We start from the raw sequence: 18,188 nt of genomic DNA, 5'->3' as shown, positions 1-18,188 counted from the left end.
CTATTGTTTATATCTATTATTTATCTAAAAAAAAGTTACATAAAAAAAAAAAAGAATCAGAAGTGTTGCAATTTTCATACTGGACACTAGGCCTAATAATAAACTTTATAAATCCTGTTCTTTACATGAGACTTTTCAGAAGGCTCATTATCATCAGAGGCATAATAAAGGACTTTTAAAGCAAGAACGTGGCAAGTGCAGCTTTTCTTCTTTTCATACGAGAATAGTCATTAGTCTCTTTCGCTACGATAATTTAGCCACCGTAATTCAGGAAAGAGATATGCAGTATGTTCCAGGTCACTTCTTTTAACCCCTTCATGACCTTGGGATTTTCCGTTTTTTTTCCGTGTTAGTTTTTCGCTCCCCTCCTTCCCAGAGACGTAACTTTTTATTTTTCCATCAATATGGCCATGTGAGGGCTTATTTTTTGCTAAACAAGTTGTACTTTTGAACAACATCATTGGTTTTAGCATGTCGTGTACTAGAAAACGGGAAAAAAATTCCAAGTGCGGTGAAATTGCAAAAAAAAGTGCAATCCCACACTTGTTTTTTGTTTGGCTTTTTGCCAGGTTCACTAAATGCTAAAACTGACCTGCCATTTGGATTCTCCAATTCATTACGAGTTCATAGACACTAAACATGACTAGGTTATTTTTTATCTAAGTGGTAAAAAAAAAAATCCAAACTTTACTAAAAAAAAAAAAAAATCGCGCCATTTCCCGATACCCGTAGCGTCTCCACTTTTCATGATCTGGGGTCGGGTGAGGGCTTATTTTTTGCGTGCCGAGCTGGCGTTTTTAATGATACCATTTTGGTGCAGATACGTTCTTTTGATCGCCCGTTATTGCATTTTAATGCAATGTTGCGGCGACCAAAAAAACGTAATTCTGGCGTTTCGATTTTTTTTCAGGTTAATGCTTTTTTTTATTGCTAGATCGGGCGATTCTGAACGCGGCAATACCAAATATGTGTAGGTTTGATTTTTTTTAATTGATTTATTTTGAATGGGGCGAAAGGGGGGTGATTTAAACTTTTATATATTTTTTTAATTTTTTCACTTTTTTTTTTTTTTTTTTTTAACTTTTGCCATGCTAGAAGCTGGCACTACGCGATCGGCTCTGCTACATAGCAGCGATCATCAGATCGCTGCTATGCAGCAGAATTGCAGGTGTGCTATGAGCCCCGACCACAGGGTGGCGCTCACAGCTAGCCGGGGATCAGTAACCATAGAGGTCTCAAGGATTTCTATGGTTACTCTGCAGAAGCATCGCCGACCCCCGATCATGTGACGGAGGTCAGCGATACGCTCATTTCCGGCCGGAAGCGCCGGTTAAGTGCCGCTGTCAGCGTTTGACAGCGGCATTTAACTAGTTAATAGCGGCGGGTGAATCGCGATTTCACCCGCCGCTATTGCGGGCACATGTCAGCTGTACAAAACAGCTGACACGTCCTGACTTTGATGCGGGCTCACCGTTGGAGCCCGCATCAAAGCGGGGGTTCTGACCTCGGACGTACTATCCCGTCCGAGGTCAGAAAGGGGTTAATATACGTGTATACGAAAAACCACACGCTGCATGCTCAAACATTAACAGATTGCAAAATTCATTCTATTTTGTGCAACATCTCAAAAACAGTCAAAATCCCACTAATGACATAAAAAAACAAACGAAAAGTGCTTTATGTGCAAAATGTCCTAAAACTCCTGGAACTGAGGACGGCACGTCATGTCAGCTGTGACCAACTTTGGCTTCCCATCTGTTCTTAGGCTGCGTTCCTCCTCACCCAACACCAGTGGTGGTTTATGACTTGTGTCTGATGGATGATGGACATGTTATATACCCAATCTAAGGGTCCCCATACAACTTAGATGGCTGTTCCTCCAACAGTTTTTCCCTCTGACGTCCCCATACATATGCACACTCAGTTTAGCTGATCATACATGTGTTTTCAAAGATCAGAGGACAAACCATTGTCTACTGGTGGCTTGTCTACTGGTAGAACAAAAGAGTCAGGCGTTGAAATACCACATTCAAGATTCTTCTTTCTCCCAACATTTTTCATCAGGAAGAGTCAGAGGCTACGGCAAAATTACCGGGGTCCTTTGTCTTTGATGTATTGTGCATGGGGGTCTTAAGAATAGGTCTACTGATACATTATGTGAGCTTTATGGCTGGTTAGAGTCCTTTGTATTGGCAAGAAGAAACTCTTCACAGGCTTGGTAAGTGTTGGCAAAATCTGTAGACAGTCCAGAAATATTGGTTGTTACTTGTGAGACAATTCCTGGAGTAAACTGGTTGTAATAGGAAATCTGAAAAGGAAAATGGAAAGTAAATATTAATTTACAACAGAATATTTTGCATATAGAAAACTCCCATAGAAGAGACAGAGGCCATTTAACGATATTAGGCCAAAATGTCTCCAACAGCCACCCTTGCTGATATCAAAGTGTCCTGCACCGTTGTTATAATTGAAGCCAATAAACAGCTGTGTTGGGAAGATGTCCTTCTTGGCCTTGCCAAAAAATATTGGCGCAGAAACCGTTGTGTAGCCATGTACTAAAATGTGCAGCAAGTCATCAACTAGAACCATGGATGTGAGCGTCACTACCAGTGTCAGACTGAAGAACATTGGGCCCACCAGAGGATTTGGTTCGGAGGGCCCACCTTTCTCCCCCATTCAACAGACCCATCGCAGCTGCAAGGTTTGCACTATGAACTCTCCTGAAGAAGAAGCCAGAGCCCACCGGAGGATTCTCCGGTTCTCTGGTGGGCCAGTCCAGCCCTGGTCACGGCAGCTGCAGCAGGCAAAGCAGCCATTATCGGGCAAGGAAAGCGGCTCCCTGCTCTTTGCATTTAATTTGACAGTAAAACTGTGTGTGAACATGTTTCCCCTGGCAAGTGCAAAAAAACTTTAGAGACCACATTTTTTAAATCATTGCTTCCTTTTCGTTTCCAAAGTTATAGATAAACATACTGTGGTATTTGGAAGAGTTTCAAAGACTTCTCGACCCTGTCCATTACCCCTTGTCCAATTCCCAGTCTGGTAAGGGACATTCTGAATAGATTCTCACACAATAGGGAATGGGACCATCCTAGTTTGAGCTCTTTTTCTCCAAAAACCCCATGTAAGCACAATTTGCTTCTTGTTATGGTATATTATTTATTTGCCCGTATACAATTTGATTCTTTGGCCAAATATATGGCACGCGTTATGCATTTAAAAAGTTGGAAACAGAGTTTGAGGAGACTTTTAAGTTAACAAAGGCATAATGTTAAGTGCCAGTGCATAATTTATAACTAAATTGTCTCTTCAGAGAGGAAGAGGGCTAGAACTCTGCTGCCGCCTATTGGAAGTAGCAACACTAAAAATCAACATCTACCCTCTGAGCCTAATCACATGACTTAGGATAAAAGCCAAACCAAAATCTCAGTTTGCAGACACAGTGCTTCGGGGTACTGCCACTCATCAGTGCAAAACGTGAGATCTGGTCTGGCTGTGTGGGAGGCGTCTGACCGGGATCTCTCTGAAGAGATAATTTGTATATTTCACAGAGGAGCATTGCAAGGCTTAAAAGTCTCCTCACCTTAGCATGTCACTCTCCCTAAGGAGAAACGTTACCTCTTGGATCTCGGTCAGACGCCTCTCACCCAGCCAAACCAGATCTCACACATTGCACTGATATGAGGCAGTACCCCGAAACACAGTGTCTGCAAACTGAGATTTTGGTTTTGGCTTTTATCATAAGTCATGTGACAAGGTTCGTTAGAGAGTCCATATTGACTTTTAGCATTGCTACTTCTAATAGGTGGCACTAGAGTTCTAGTCTTCTTCCTCTCTGAAGAAACAATTTGCATTTTTCCCAGAGGAGCATTGCAAGGCTTAAAAGTCTCCTCACCTTGGCATGCTGGCTTGACATGTCACTCTTCGCAAGAGGAAACTTTTCCCCTTGGATCCTAATTTATACATGGGTCACCTGTCTCTTCTAGCACTACGGTCCCCCCCAGGTGGTAGGGAAGCCATAGGAAGGTGCAGCTCAGGAGCAGACACAGACAGAGATGGGCCCCTGAGCAAGAACAATATATGGGCCCTTTGTAGCCCAATAACTTACCCTAATCCACTATCCCATTGGAGGTAGACATGGTCCCCCTCACCTACTGGGTTGCTGAGTGGCGACGTAGGTTGCACCAATGGTAGGACGGACCCTGGTAGAGCTGTGACTTTTACAACCCTTATAATTAAGCACATATCAAAATCCTACCTAACTGGTGCTCCCTGCTTGATCATGTAGGCCAAATGATAAAAAAACAATACCTTTGTCATAGGTCCTTGTGACCATATGCAGAATCCAGAACAGAGAGTCTCTCCCCGGGTGTACTCATCACAGGGAGGATGTGCGGGAAGGGAAACGGAGCGAAACGCTACAACGTAGGGGTCTCTGGGAAAGAAAACATGCAATCAGTATACTATAGTTCATGATCAAAATAGACAGCTAGTTTAGGGTCAGAACTCACCCAACATCACAGGGTGGTCGTCGAGAAGCCAGGATGATAAAATCTTGTAATTTGCCATCTGTGCTGCTCACGGTGCAGACTACATGGTAAATAGCATCATCTTCATTCACTTGTTGCAACAGCTGACATTCTCTGCAGGCAACAGACAGCGTATAAAGATGCAGAAGAGGAATACAGCAAATGTTGTTATTGTTGTGCTCCTACTCTTACTTATAGTATCCGTCCCATTCTGTGCGACGGCTCAGATCAGAAAGCAGGTTGAAGGTTTGTCTTGCATCAGTGGATACTATTATTTCTACCTTAAAGGATAAAAATTTGCCATCCTCCAGTGTGTACAGCTGAACCTGTGTGGAGGAGAAGACTGTGTAAGGAGGTGAAGCACAAGAAGAGTCCGGGGGCGGTTACCTTCTCGGCTCTATGCCTGGAACCATTGAGCTGTGCTACAGATTCCCCAGGGGGCAGACTTAGAGACTGGGACAGGAAGGAAGCCGGGCAGAGAGCGGGAAAGGCGAGTGCGCAAGGAGCAGAGCAGAGCAGCGTGAGCAGCAGTCAGAGTAGGACGCAGCTGCGCTCCGGGGGAGTGAGAGAGAGCTCCCGGTCAGAGGGCAAATACAGGGAGATTGCCCAGAAAGACTGCATCTTGTGAGTACTTGAAAGCGGACTCTGCTGTGACTGGGGAGGGGCACTTTGAGACCCGTACAGAGACATTGACCCGTGCAGAGACTGTGACCCCCCTGGTACCCATGCAGAGATTGTGACCCCCTGGTACCCACGGTATCAGTGCAGAACCCCTGATTCCTGGTGGGAGACTTAATAATAGACCATCGTTTTCCCGGGATAGGCTGTGCTGTAAAAGCTAAAGACTCAGAGCCTGTGCATATCACATTAACTCCCGAAACCCCAGGCAGCAGGCTCCTAGAGACTACTCAGCCCACGGACAACAGAGGGACGACAAGTGCCGCTGTTTCTCGGCGCCTATGTTGGAGAAGACGACCCTTCAAGCAAGTCCTCATCGGACTGATAAGTGTTCTTTTTCTCAAGAAATCCTGCTTTATTCTGTTACACTTTTTGACTCCCATATTTTTACACTGTTTCATTGTTAGTTATATTCTACTGCTTCCTCCCTGCGAGGAGAACCTGATTCCTGTTATTAAAGCCCTCAACTGTTGGTCTGTCTGTTCCATGGTGACACACTCAGTACCTGCACACTATTACAACTGGATGGTTGTACTTTATGTCAATCTACTTTTATGGTTTGCATAGTTCTTGCAGAAATGTTCTTGTGGAGCCACAAGTTTTATTAAAGATCATCAAGAATATTAGGAATTTATAGGACGTGGACACCTTCCGGGGTGGGGTAGAGAAAAGAGAAATTTTATTACTTAAAAAAAAAAAATAATAATAATACTATACCGTACATACAGTGGGGCAAAAAAGTATTTAGTCAGTCAGCAATAGTGCAAGTTCCACCACTTAAAAAGATGAGAGGCGTCTGTAATTTACATCATAGGTAGACCTCAACTATGGGAGGCAAACTGAGAAAAAAAATCCAGAAAATCACATTGTCTGTTTTTTTAACATTTTATTTGCATATTATGGTGGAAAAAAAGTATTTGGTCAGAAACAAAATTTCATCTCAATACTTTGTAATATATCCTTTGTTGGCAATGACAGAGGTCAAACGTTTTCTGTAAGTCTTCACAAGGTTGCCACACACTGTTGTTGGTATGTTGGCCCATTCCTCCATGCAGATCTCCTCTAGAGCAGTGATGTTTTTGGCTTTTCGCTTGGCAACATGGACTTTCAACTCCCTACAAAGGTTTTCTATAGGGTTGAGATCTGGAGACTGGCTAGGCCACTCCAGGACCTTGAAATGCTTCTTACGAAGCCACTCCTTCGTTGCCCTGGCGGTGTGCTTTGGATCATTGTCATGTTGAAAGACCCAGCCACGTTTCATCTTCAATGCCCTTGCTGATGGAAGGAGGTTTGCACTCAAAATCTCACGATACATGGCCCCATTCATTCTTTCATGTACCCGGATCAGTCGTCCTGGCCCCTTTGCAGAGAAACAGCCCCAAAGCATGATGTTTCCACCACCATGCTTTACAGTAGGTATGGTGTTTGATGGATGCAAGTCAGTATTCTTTTTCCTCCAAACACGACAAGTTGTGTTTCTACCAAACAGTTCCAGTTTGGTTTCATCAGACCATAGGACATTCTCCCAAAACTCCTCTGGATCATCCAAGTGCTCTCTAGCAAACTTCAGACGGGCCCGGACATGTACTGGCTTAAGCAGTGGGACACGTCTGGCACTGCAGGATCTGAGTCCATGGTGGCGTAGTGTGTTACTTATGGTAGGCCTTGTTACATTGGTCCCAGCTCTCTGCAGTTCATTCACTAGGTCTCCCCGCATGGTTCTGGGATTTTTGCTCACCGTTCTTGTGATCATTCTGACCCCACGGGGTGGGATTTTGCGTGGAGCCCCAGATCGAGGGAGATTATCAGTGGTCTTGTATGTCTTCCATTTTCTAATTATTGCTCCCACTGTTGATTTCTTCACTCCAAGCTGGTTGGCTATTGCAGATTCAGTCTTCCCAGCCTGGTGCAGGGCTACAATTTTGTTTCTGGTGTCCTTTGACAGCTCTTTGGTCTTCACCATAGTGGAGTTTGGAGTCAGACTGTTTGAGGGTGTGCACAGGTGTCTTTTTATACTGATAACAAGTTTAAACAGGTGCCATTACTACAGGTAATGAGTGGAGGAAAGAGGAGACTCTTAAAGAAGAAGTTACAGGTCTGTGAGAGCCAGAAATCTTGATTGTTTGTTTCTGACCAAATACTTATTTTCCACCATAATATGCAAATAAAATGTTAAAAAACAGACAATGTGATTTTCTGGATTTTTTTTTCTCAGTTTGTCTCCCATAGTTGAGATCTACCTATGATGTAAATTACAGACGCCTCTCATCTTTTTAAGTGGTGGAACTTGCACTATTGCTGACTGACTAAATACTTTTTTGCCCCACTGTATATAATATTTTTGCAACTGGGTTCCATGAAAAATTTTGTCTTTCATGTGAACCATGAACCTGTCAGTGAGCTGTTCTGATGATATATCGCAACTCTTATCTGTCTTTATTTTGAGATCCTTTTAGCCAATTTATGACCATGTGTTGCAAATTGAAAAAGACGGATAAAAGAAGTACAACTTCCCCAACAGAACAAGCTCACTGACAGGTCCTCAGTGAATGTATTCTGCAGGCAAAAGTTTGCCAGTAAACTAATAACCTGTAAAAACTAAATGAATCAACATTTTTAATGTAACCGCATGGCAACATTTAGCAGAATGTCAATCAAACTGTCAGGGAATCATTACACTGCCTTCACTGTATAGTGAGCGGTGACTGTTGTAGCATTCTGTACTGCCCCTAAGATTGGAAGCGAGCAGCAGAAGGGAAGACATAACTTCATTTTCTCCCTGTAGCCGTTGCTCTACTAAGGCAGCTTTGATCGTAACACTATTTACCACCAGGTTAACGCTATATCTGCAGGTAAATTGGATTTCTGAACATGACATGTTCCCTTTATGATATATTACATCAAATAAAATACTACAAATGAACAAGACATTGATGCCACGTACCTTATTAATTTCTGAGGCCAAGACCCAGTCCGTTTTAGACACCAACATTTTCAAGGCAGAAACGTTGTTGTAGCTGAGATAAACCTATGAAACATAATGCACAGCTCAGTACATTCTGGCACTGAGACTGAAGACTGCTCATGTTTAGCCATTTACCTGATTGCATGGGTCCCATGGGACTGACAGAGGTACCTCTGACTGTTTGCAGGAGATGACATATTTGCTATTAACACAAAGAAATATGTAGTTAAGAGAGAGTAGAACTTATCAAATTATGGCGAAAATATTTTATAATTACAATCCACCTCCCCCAAATAAACCTAACTACTACAAGGGCTTGGCTGGCCATACAAAAGAAATATAAGGACCCATTATAACACCTGGGCGGAGAATTGGGATATAAACGGGGAAAGATACAGATCAGTTGGAATGGCTTTTTATGCAATAGGTGATTTTTAATAATTTTTTAGATCCCCCAAAAATCAACAAGATCACATCTCAAGATGTAAGGGTGGGCAGACTATTTTGGAGCCCTGGCATTGGCCTAATTCACATTAGCTTTCTTCCTATATACCATGGACAGTGACAAGTGTTATGGTGGATGCCACTATGTGTACAGGTTCCACAATGGGACAGAACCATAAATATTCTCAGGCTTATCCCTGAACGGTAACGAATCCCTCTGATGAGATTCTAGGTAACTAAGGATTGAAATGTGTCGCTATCATGGACAAATTCCCCCCCCCACACACACACACAATATTGAGGGGATTCACTTTAATATAAAATAATAGGAAAAGATTTATCAAAAGAAGAAAAGTGTCATTGAGGCCCATAGCAACCAATCAGAGCTCAGCTTTTGTTTCTTAAACCGCTCTGGTAAAATGAAAGCTCCACTGTGATTGGTTGCTATGGGCAACTAAGAAAACCTTCATTTTAGACAGTTTTGATTCATCTGCAACATGTAAAAAAAACAAAAAAAAACAACCTGGGGCAATAGAGAAATTAAGGTGTTGCCCATAGCAATAAATCACATTCACTCTTTCCTTTTCTAAAGTGCCTCTAGAAAACCATAAGAGCTGGAATCGGATTGGTTGCTATGGGCAACTTCTAAGTGTTTTATATAACCAGTTTTGATAAATTTATCCTTTAGAACAAAATACATAGCAACGAGTGTTGATTTTGCTTTACCGGTCCAGTCTAATCTTTCGACGAGCAATTGCTTCACGATATCGTCTTTCGCCATCCTATTTAAAAAAAAAAAAAAAAAAAAAAGAGACAGAAAAAAAAGTCCTATATAGGCAAAACATAAAATTCTAAATAAAATGGAAAAGCAGGTAGGCACCTTAAAATGGATAACTAATAAGTATAGAAGGTTTTTGGCCAAATACAGAAAAAATGGTAGATGTAACATAAGGCCGAGGTCTTAAATTACCCGGGAACCTTTGGAACAATCACTTACCCCTGATGACTCCGGTTTCATGCGAGGAAGAATACATGGGTGATTGTTTTCATCAAGAACCATGAAAGTCATGAAAGCGCTGTTTATATGCCTTCTGGGTACACACACGTCGTGGCAAAAGGCTTCAACGCAGACGCCAACCTCCATACTGCAAAACAACGACCATATACATTTCCCAATAGTAGTTATTTGGGTTCAGAAAAGCACAGAGCTTGCTGGAAATTGTAGTCCTTTTGCCAAAGCAAAATCTCCAATCTAGAATTTAACAGATACTCTTTGTCACGCATCCCTTCTCCGTGGTGTCACATATTCATAACGTGCCTGCTCTCACACGTGACTTGGGGTTGTGCCTGCAAGGGTTAATCTATCTCCCCACTCTAAGTCCAGCATTCAACCTCTGTCCTATGCTGTAATGGGAGCATAAATCACACACCGACCCAGGCCACACACCCGCTCATACATGCTGCCACCACTCACCGAATACACGGGCGATGAGTCCCGGAACTAATAATACTAATAAAAATATGAAATGTGGCAAAACAACAAATACAAGGTCGTACAAATACAAGTAACCCAGCGGTTACTACCGCACATATTGCTAGTTGCTATACTATAGATTTATGCAGGCACGTATCTATCATCCATTATATGGGGTGGGGGGCGGGACCTCTTTTGATTGACAGGGATTGAGCATATATTCCTCGGAGCCACCGGTGCTAGGTAACCCTGACGAAGAAGGACGCTGTTCCTTTGAAACGCGTTGGTTTCAATCTTGACCCTAGCGCCGCTCCGTAGTTCTCAAGCGGTGACGTCACACGCTCAGTCCCTTGCTTTGTCGGCCATCTTGCTCGCGCTTGTATCCAGGGACGCCACCGGCCGGGGCTCTCCCTGGCTCTACGCAGCCTCCCTGCTTCCCCCGCGTGCAGCCCCGCACCGGATACCTGCAGACCCCCACCGTATCTCCGCATCTGACGGTGGTCACCTCACCTTGCAGCGCCACATCCAGCTCCACATTGGGCCCACTGGTGCCTGTATCACGATCTGGTATACAGCCATAGTGCCTGGCACATCTACTACTCCCCCATGTGACACTCAGAAGCTACAGGTACAGTTATATTATATATATAGTTGTGGGCTTTGCCTGTTTATGTGAGCCTGGAGCATTTTTGCTTATATGTCTGTATTATCCCATTAGTTATCTTTGGTGGCTGTTTACCTGTTTAGGGGGGTTTTTCTCCGATTTAGGGGATTATTTAGGGGATTCTTTGGGACCTATCTACGACCTTGTATTTGTTGTTTTGCCACATTTCTTCTTTTCCCAGTGTCCTCCCTATGCGCGGTCTCTATTTTTTCCTATTTAGTATTTATATCAGGGGTGGCGTTTACCTGTTTTTGAGTCCAACTGCAAGGGGTTCTATTCTGGTCCAGTAAGCGCTGGTGTGTTTATTACTAATAAAAATATGTTTATCACTCACAAGGCTCACACACCTTAGGCTATGGATTCTTTTAGAACATTCAAGGTTCAACTTGTTAAAGTTTTATACTTTAATAACAAAAGGTTCAATGCTTACAATAAGAAAAAGGTATACAAATATGATAATAAAAAGACATACAACTTATGCAAAACAGTATAAAATAAAGAGGAGAATTTACAGAAATTAACTGGTAGTTGCTTCTGCTCCCTGAGGGTACGACGAATGTAGATTGGATCACACCAGCTTCTCAGGCTGCCCCCATTATGTGAACACAATTCTCTGTCTGCAGCCTAAATTTATAACTTTGGTCTGAGGTCAGGTTTCTAGACTGGCCCCCCAGGTTAATATCATAATTGCGGTCTGTTTGATTGGGCACAGCCGCTCTCCTAATGAATATATATTATTTTCTTCTGGAGACACTTGTGAGATGGTTCCCAGGAATAGCTAACCCTCAGGCCGCAATTAGCATCTCCACTCCAAGACCTAGGAGGTGCCAAATGTTAGCTCTCTTCTTGGCCCTAGGTAGACCTCCTGGTGAGATATGGAGACACAATTTCTACTAGTTCCAAGGAAGTACCTATTAACACCTAGGTGCGACTTGCCTTCAGGACAGATGTTACATTATCACTAGTCACACGTATAACCCTAGACATATGTCACTACACATATACATATATATATATATATATATATATATATATATATATATATATACATATACACACACACACACACACACACACATATTTCACTACACTCTTTATTTTGTTTTTTAGTACACCGTCTTTTTTTCCCAGCAGGTCGCCCCCAAAACAAATACAAAAAAAAGTGCCTATGAGAATAGGTATTTCTATGTAAAAATGACTTGTTGTTCACATGTTCTTTTGAGCGACTATTAACTACTTCAGGTTTCCAAAAGCGCCAAGTGGTTAAAAGTAGTGATGAGCGCAAGCGCTCGTTACTCGAGTTCGCCTAGGGTGCTCGGGTATGCCCCGATTATCGCGGGTGACATGTTCGAGTCCCCGCTGCCGCATGTTTCGCAGCTATTAGACAGCCACAAACATGAGGGGATTGCCTGACAAACAATGTGCATCTAACTTGTTGGGTAATTCGAACTTCTATAGAAAAGAAATTTTATGTTTGCCTTCTGTTGACATTTGTATGACCAGGCTGCTAGAAAAATCAGGCTGGTTTTACAATAATTTGTCCATTCCTGGTGTGACTTTATATTACTTTTTTTTCTGAGTGTTTTCCGAGTTTACTACTGATGTAGACGTAGACTTGAATTGACGATTTTGATCTGAGACATGTCTCAAGTTTCTTTTTTTTTCGGTCTGCAAAAAAGAATGAGTATGTGAACAGCCCCACAGTATAATGGGTATATGCTCCATCTGTGAAGGGCACTGATAAAACACATACAAAAGTCAGGGACGTCTGAATGAGGCCTTAATGTGACAGCAGGTAAACTATTTGTCAGTCGTGTCTCTGGAAAACACTCTGCACACCCCAGGAACAATATACTTTGTTCGAGTTTTCCATCTGTAATGGAGATATCAAAAGCAAAGCAATAAAAGCATAAATGTTCTCGTCTGCAAAGATTTATCTCAAATGACCTTGTTCTTTGCACAAGCTTCAGATGTATGAGGTGAATTTACTGTAGGATAAAGTTCACCAACAGAGTTTTCTCTAATTAGGTCAAGGACAAAACAATCTATTCGATTGCAGGACAATATGCACAAAAAAACACAATTGGCAATAGCCATTTTGAGGACTTAAAGCTAACCTGTCAGCAGGATTGTACACAGTAACCTACAGACAGTGTCAGGATGGCGCCGTGATACTGATTAAAATGGTACCTTGATTGATGAAATCCGTCTTGTGGTTGTTGTTTAATCTTTATTTTCAGTTTTGAGTTAATGACATGCTCGTGCAATGGGGCGGTCAGGGGGGGGGGGCTGCATGTTAGGTATTCATAATGAAGACTGCTGACAGGTTGTTGATCCCTCACTGACCTGCTATCATCCTCTTTGGTGCTGATGAAGGAAGTCTGTGTTTCACCTCTGAGTCTTCTCAAGATAAGGGTTCCCCTTGTTTGTCTACCCCAGCTATCTCTAGTGGTAGTGGGAATTGACTAGTGCTCTTCCTGTCCTTTCCTATGCAGGGCTTATCATTAGGGTAAGGAAGGGATTAGGTTCCTGCTCAGCGATAGGTGCAGAACCTATATAGGGTTGTTTAGGACAGACAGGGTGACTTTAAGGGTCTCTACTCCCCCCTTCCCTCATGTTGGCCTCCCTTCCCCTCATCCCTTCTTGTTGCACTTAGTCTTTCCTACACTGTGCGTGACAATAATGATGTCGACCTGACACTGTCTGTAGGTTACTGTGCTAAATCCTGCTGACAGGTTCCCTTTAATGAAAAGGCACAACCTAAGCGGTAACTTACACCTGGGTAGGTATATGTATTTCTTTAGCTATTTAAACAACAGTAGATCAGGTTCCTTAGGATTGTGCTTCTGATGAACAAAACTGGTTGTTCTGGTTTTGGATAAGAACAAGTTTAATTGTATAGATATTATATACATGTCAATCATTGCAATATTCTCTTACAAGTGTGTTGTACACAGGAACTATAAATATCAACAATATGGAACACTTGATAGTTTCGCCAACTGTAAACTAAATATTTTGATATTATGTCTTATATTTGAGATCCCAGGATTGTAATTTTGCTTAAGGTACTGTCACACTAGACGATATCGCTAGCGATCCGTGACGTTGCAGCGTCCTCGCTAGCGATATCGTCCAGTGTGACAGGCAGCAGCGATCAGGCCCCTGCTGGGAGATCACTGGTCGGGGAAGAAAGTCCAGAACTTTATTTCGTCGCTGGACTCCCCGTAGACATCGCTGAATCGGCGTGTGTGACACCGATTCAGCGATGTCTTCACTGGTAACCAGGGTAAACATCGGGTAACTAAGCGCAGGGCCGTGCTTAGTAACCCGCTGTTTACCCTGGTTACCAGCGTAAAAAAACAAACAGTACATACTTACATTCAGCTGTCTGTCCCTTGCCGTCTGGTTCCTGCACTGACTGCTGGCCGTAGTGAAAGCAGAGCACAGCCACAGCGGTGAGTCACCGCTGTGTGACTCACCGCTGTGCTGTGCTTTCACTTTCACTTTACGGCCAGCAGTCAGTGCAGGAACCAGACGGCAAGGGACAGACAGCTGAATGTAAGTATGTAGTGTTTGTTTTTTTACGCTGGTAACCAGGGTAAACATCGGGTTACTAAGCGCGGCCCTGCGCTTAGTTACCCGATGTTTACCCTGGTTACCGGGGACCTCGGGATCGTTGGTCGCTGGAGAGCTGTCTGTGTGACAGCTCTCCAGCGACCAAACAGCGACGCTGCAGCGATCCGGATCGTTGTCGGTATCGCTGCAGCGTCGCTAAGTGTGACGGTACCTTTACTCAGAAAAACCAAGAGAGTGTCATACCAAAAGAACAAAGGGCCACCAAGTGATTGCCTAATCCTCAAAACTGCAGGACGCCACCAGTGTCAGAGACTAGTAGCGACCTCTCGACTAAATGACATATTTGTGCTCTAGCATTTAGACTGCCACCCACGCACCCCCAAAGTTCAAAAGTCTAGATGTGGCTGCCCCCTCATAGTAGTAGCTGGGTGGAAAATGGATGCGTAACCTGATGACTATATCATTTCACCTACACCATAAAGGACTTTGAAAAAGAACACCAAACACCCAGCCCGATTGTTAGCAGAAGAAAAAAATAGAAGCTTAGACAAACTGTCAAACTAAATAAAAGTGTGTGCTAATAGTGTTTCCTGCCTATCAAGAGTCCTATCCTCCTGTAATTTATGGGTGCCTTCTGAGGGCACGTCTTACTTCAGATTCATAGCCCACATTAGGTGGCCCATGGTGACCACCCGGTATACTCCCAGGTCTTAAACCCACTTGAGAATAATTAACCCATAAGAGTCGAGCAAAAATATTTGCCGGACCCTGGTACAGCATTCACATTGGTACTCCAAGGTGGTCAGACCAAAGTCCTGCAAACTTCCTAAGGCAGCATTCAAATGCCAGCATCATGGGTGCCTCTGGAATTTACAAGACTTTCATGACATTATGGCATGACACCATAAAACCAAGGTGCGATGCAATTCAGAACCTTGTAAATGTAAAAGTCGTCCTTAATGCCGGAATTCAAGTATCATCTGAGAAAGTTCACAGGGCTCTGGTCCGGCTATCATGGAGTATTGACATGGCTGCCAAACCGGGGTCCTGAAAATCTTTTTTGCTCCACTCTAGTACTCATCTATTACCAGTAGCCATCGAAATTAACAAATATTACTAGCTTTACTGGCATTGGCCAGAAAGCCAAAAGAACGCCCAAAACAGATGCTGATCTAACACATACCATCGGTCTGCGTACTTCCGGTCAGCAGGTCCTTTATATTGTCAGTATGGACTAATCTCATACGACGTCTTTCAGCAGCAATACTGTGCTCCAGGTTCTCTTCAAACTATTCAAACCACATATCCAAGCCCTTTCCACTTCCTGCCGACTTCAACTCAAAAATATTTCACGAATCCGTTCACTCCTCAACCAAGAATCTGCAAAAACCCTAGTGCATGCCCTCATCATCTCTTGCCTTGACTACTGCAACCTCCTGCTCTGTGGCCTCCCCTCGAACACTCTCGCACCCCTCCAATCTATTCTAAACTCTGCTGCCCGACTAATCCACCTGTCCCCCCGCTATTCCCCAGCTTCTCCCCTCTGTCAATCCCTTCACTGGCTCCCCAGTGCCCAGAGACTCCAGTACAAAACCCTAACCATGACATACAAAGCCATCCACAACCTGTCTCCTCCATACATCTGTGACCTCGCCTCCCGGTACTTACCTGCACGCAACCTTCGATCCTCACAAGATCTTCCCTACTCCCCTCTTATCTCCTCTTCCCACAATCACATACAAGATTTCTCTCGCGCATCACCCCTACTCTGGAACCCTCTACCCCAACACATCAGACTCTCACCTACCATTGAAACCTTCAAAAAGAGCCTGAAGACCCACCTCTTCCAACAAGCCTACAACCTGCAGTAACCACCGATTGACCAAACTGCTGCACAACCAGCTATACCCTCGCCTACTGTATCCTCACCCATCCCTTGTAGATTGTAAGCCCTCGCGGGCAGGGTCCTCTCTCCTCATGTACCAGTTGTGACTTGTATTGTTTAAGATTATTGTACTTATTTTTATTATGTATACCCCTCCTCACATGTAAAGCGCCATGGAATAAATGGCGCTATAACAATAAATAATAATAATAATAATATTGATAGCTGCAGACAATTTTCTAACATTTTCCATTACTGGATGCAAAATTAAAATTATCTTACTATGACCAAGTCCTTCCAGGTATATCTTATTTGTTACTGACCTGTCTTTAAAGGCATTGTTGACAATGGCCTTCAGGATCAATCGGTCCCCGACTTGTGAAGGTCCTCGAAAATGGAACATTTCAATTATCTTTAATGTTGGGTGAGCATGACAAAGTCGGCTGTGTAAATCAGAAAATCAGTTTGTTACTGAGAAAGATAAAATGATCAAACTAGTACTTAATGGTACTAGAAGGACAATATATGCCAAAATTAAAGAAAATAATGCAAGATTGTATCACATATATTGGTAGTCATGTACAATCTATGTGGACAATACTGAAAAGCTAGCCATCAATGGCTCCGGTGTGCCAAAATAGTCATCACAACGTATTATCAAGAAAAACAGATTATAAATCCCTGGTTCATACCTGGCAGCTATTGTGGCAATATTCTCCATCCATGCCATTATCTGCCCACCAAAAGTATTGCCCTGATGGTTTGCATGGGGAGGCAGTACCAGTTCAACACTTTCCACACGAGTCTTCTCGGCAGGAACTCCTCCATTCGTCCCTTTTTCTTTGCTCCTTTCTATGGTTCATATATTCGAAAATATATTACATTCTGCTTTCTAGAACAATGAAATTTTTAACCAACAGTAGCTATTTCTCCCAATCCTCACCATCGCTCACATATAGGCGCTCAACTAGGCCAAGCACACGAGCTCTGAATGGGAAGAAGGGAGTAAGCCGCTGCTGGACAGTCAAGGTGGCATCTCCCATAATAGAAAGACAACTGGGCATGTTGAAAAGTTCAATGTCAACTTGCCCAATCCTTTTTCCCTCTGACATTGGCTAAGGAACATTAACCGAACATTTCATATATATTAGATGTCCAGAGAGTTTGGACGATTTGTCCACTTTGGACATCAATAGCTTATCCTGCCCTGCGCATGATCAAGTGGCATTGGCCAGAAAGCCAAAAGAACGCCCAAAACAGATGCTGATCTAACATACCATCGGTCTGCGTACTCCGGGTCAGCAGGTCCTTTATATTGTCAGTATGGACTAATCTCATACGACGTCTTTCAGCAGCAATACTGTGCTCCAGGTTCTCTTCTTCACTGGCCGGCGTCACCGGTTTTAGCTTCACCTACAGACATACAAGACATCAAAGAACATGATCTAGGATGGAGTGCCATACCACAGAAGTCATGATTGAGAGATATTAACCGGGGCATTTATTATAATTATTTTTATTACACTAACGATGATAGAATTGATATCACTTTTTATGATCTTACCTTTTTGTTGCCTTGCGGTTGTGCAACAAAAGTTGCAAATGCCTGACACACTTTCCATTCGTTTCCATTACACAAGTCTTCCGAGGTGACATGAATACCAACCTAAAGGGTAAATGACATACAACGACATGATCATCAGCTACAGGCTTTTCTGATTTATGTCCTAAACAAGACGCCGTTTCCTGTGTCGGCACGTGATCTGAGCGGCGTGTCAGGGGGCCGACTGATCATTTCAATCTCTAAGCCCTCCTCTGTCTAAACGCTAGTCGTGATGGAGAAGGACAATGGCTGAGAAACTGAAATTAATAAATGAAACATTTAAATATGATTACATTTATACCCCTTTCAGGAGGACCATACACATCAGACAAATAACACCCCAAAACACTGATTTTAGGGATACTTA

General features: G+C 43.1%; 1 protein-coding gene across 3 annotated transcripts in view; it reads right to left on the bottom strand.

The window, feature by feature from the left end:
- Nucleotides 1-994: 994 nt before the first annotated feature.
- ACOT11 (acyl-CoA thioesterase 11) overlaps nucleotides 995-18,188 on the bottom strand; it is a 23,874-nt gene continuing 6,680 nt past the window's right edge. For 2 of the 3 annotated variants that reach the window (XM_069737878.1, XM_069737879.1), the window contains exons 6-17: nucleotides 17,783-17,884; nucleotides 17,496-17,631; nucleotides 16,911-17,070; nucleotides 16,542-16,661; nucleotides 9,614-9,761; nucleotides 9,343-9,398; nucleotides 8,308-8,374; nucleotides 8,152-8,235; nucleotides 4,722-4,855; nucleotides 4,512-4,643; nucleotides 4,312-4,435; nucleotides 1,582-2,308 (exon numbers count right to left, since the gene is read on the bottom strand). In XM_069737878.1, coding sequence (XP_069593979.1) covers nucleotides 2,165-2,308; nucleotides 4,312-4,435; nucleotides 4,512-4,643; nucleotides 4,722-4,855; nucleotides 8,152-8,235; nucleotides 8,308-8,374; nucleotides 9,343-9,398; nucleotides 9,614-9,761; nucleotides 16,542-16,661; nucleotides 16,911-17,070; nucleotides 17,496-17,631; nucleotides 17,783-17,884 — 1,407 coding nt within the window. In that variant the 3' untranslated portion in view covers nucleotides 1,582-2,164. Of the gene's footprint in view, nucleotides 2,309-4,311; nucleotides 4,436-4,511; nucleotides 4,644-4,721; nucleotides 4,856-8,151; nucleotides 8,236-8,307; nucleotides 8,375-9,342; nucleotides 9,399-9,613; nucleotides 9,762-16,541; nucleotides 16,662-16,910; nucleotides 17,071-17,495; nucleotides 17,632-17,782; nucleotides 17,885-18,188 lie in introns of all 3 variants that reach the window. The other variant, XM_069737877.1, reaches the window with a different exon arrangement.

This window comes from Ranitomeya imitator, chromosome 8 (genome assembly GCF_032444005.1).
Source record: "Ranitomeya imitator isolate aRanImi1 chromosome 8, aRanImi1.pri, whole genome shotgun sequence".
Lineage (NCBI taxonomy): Eukaryota > Metazoa > Chordata > Amphibia > Anura > Dendrobatidae > Ranitomeya > Ranitomeya imitator.
This window is presented reverse-complemented; position numbering and strand designations above follow the sequence as displayed.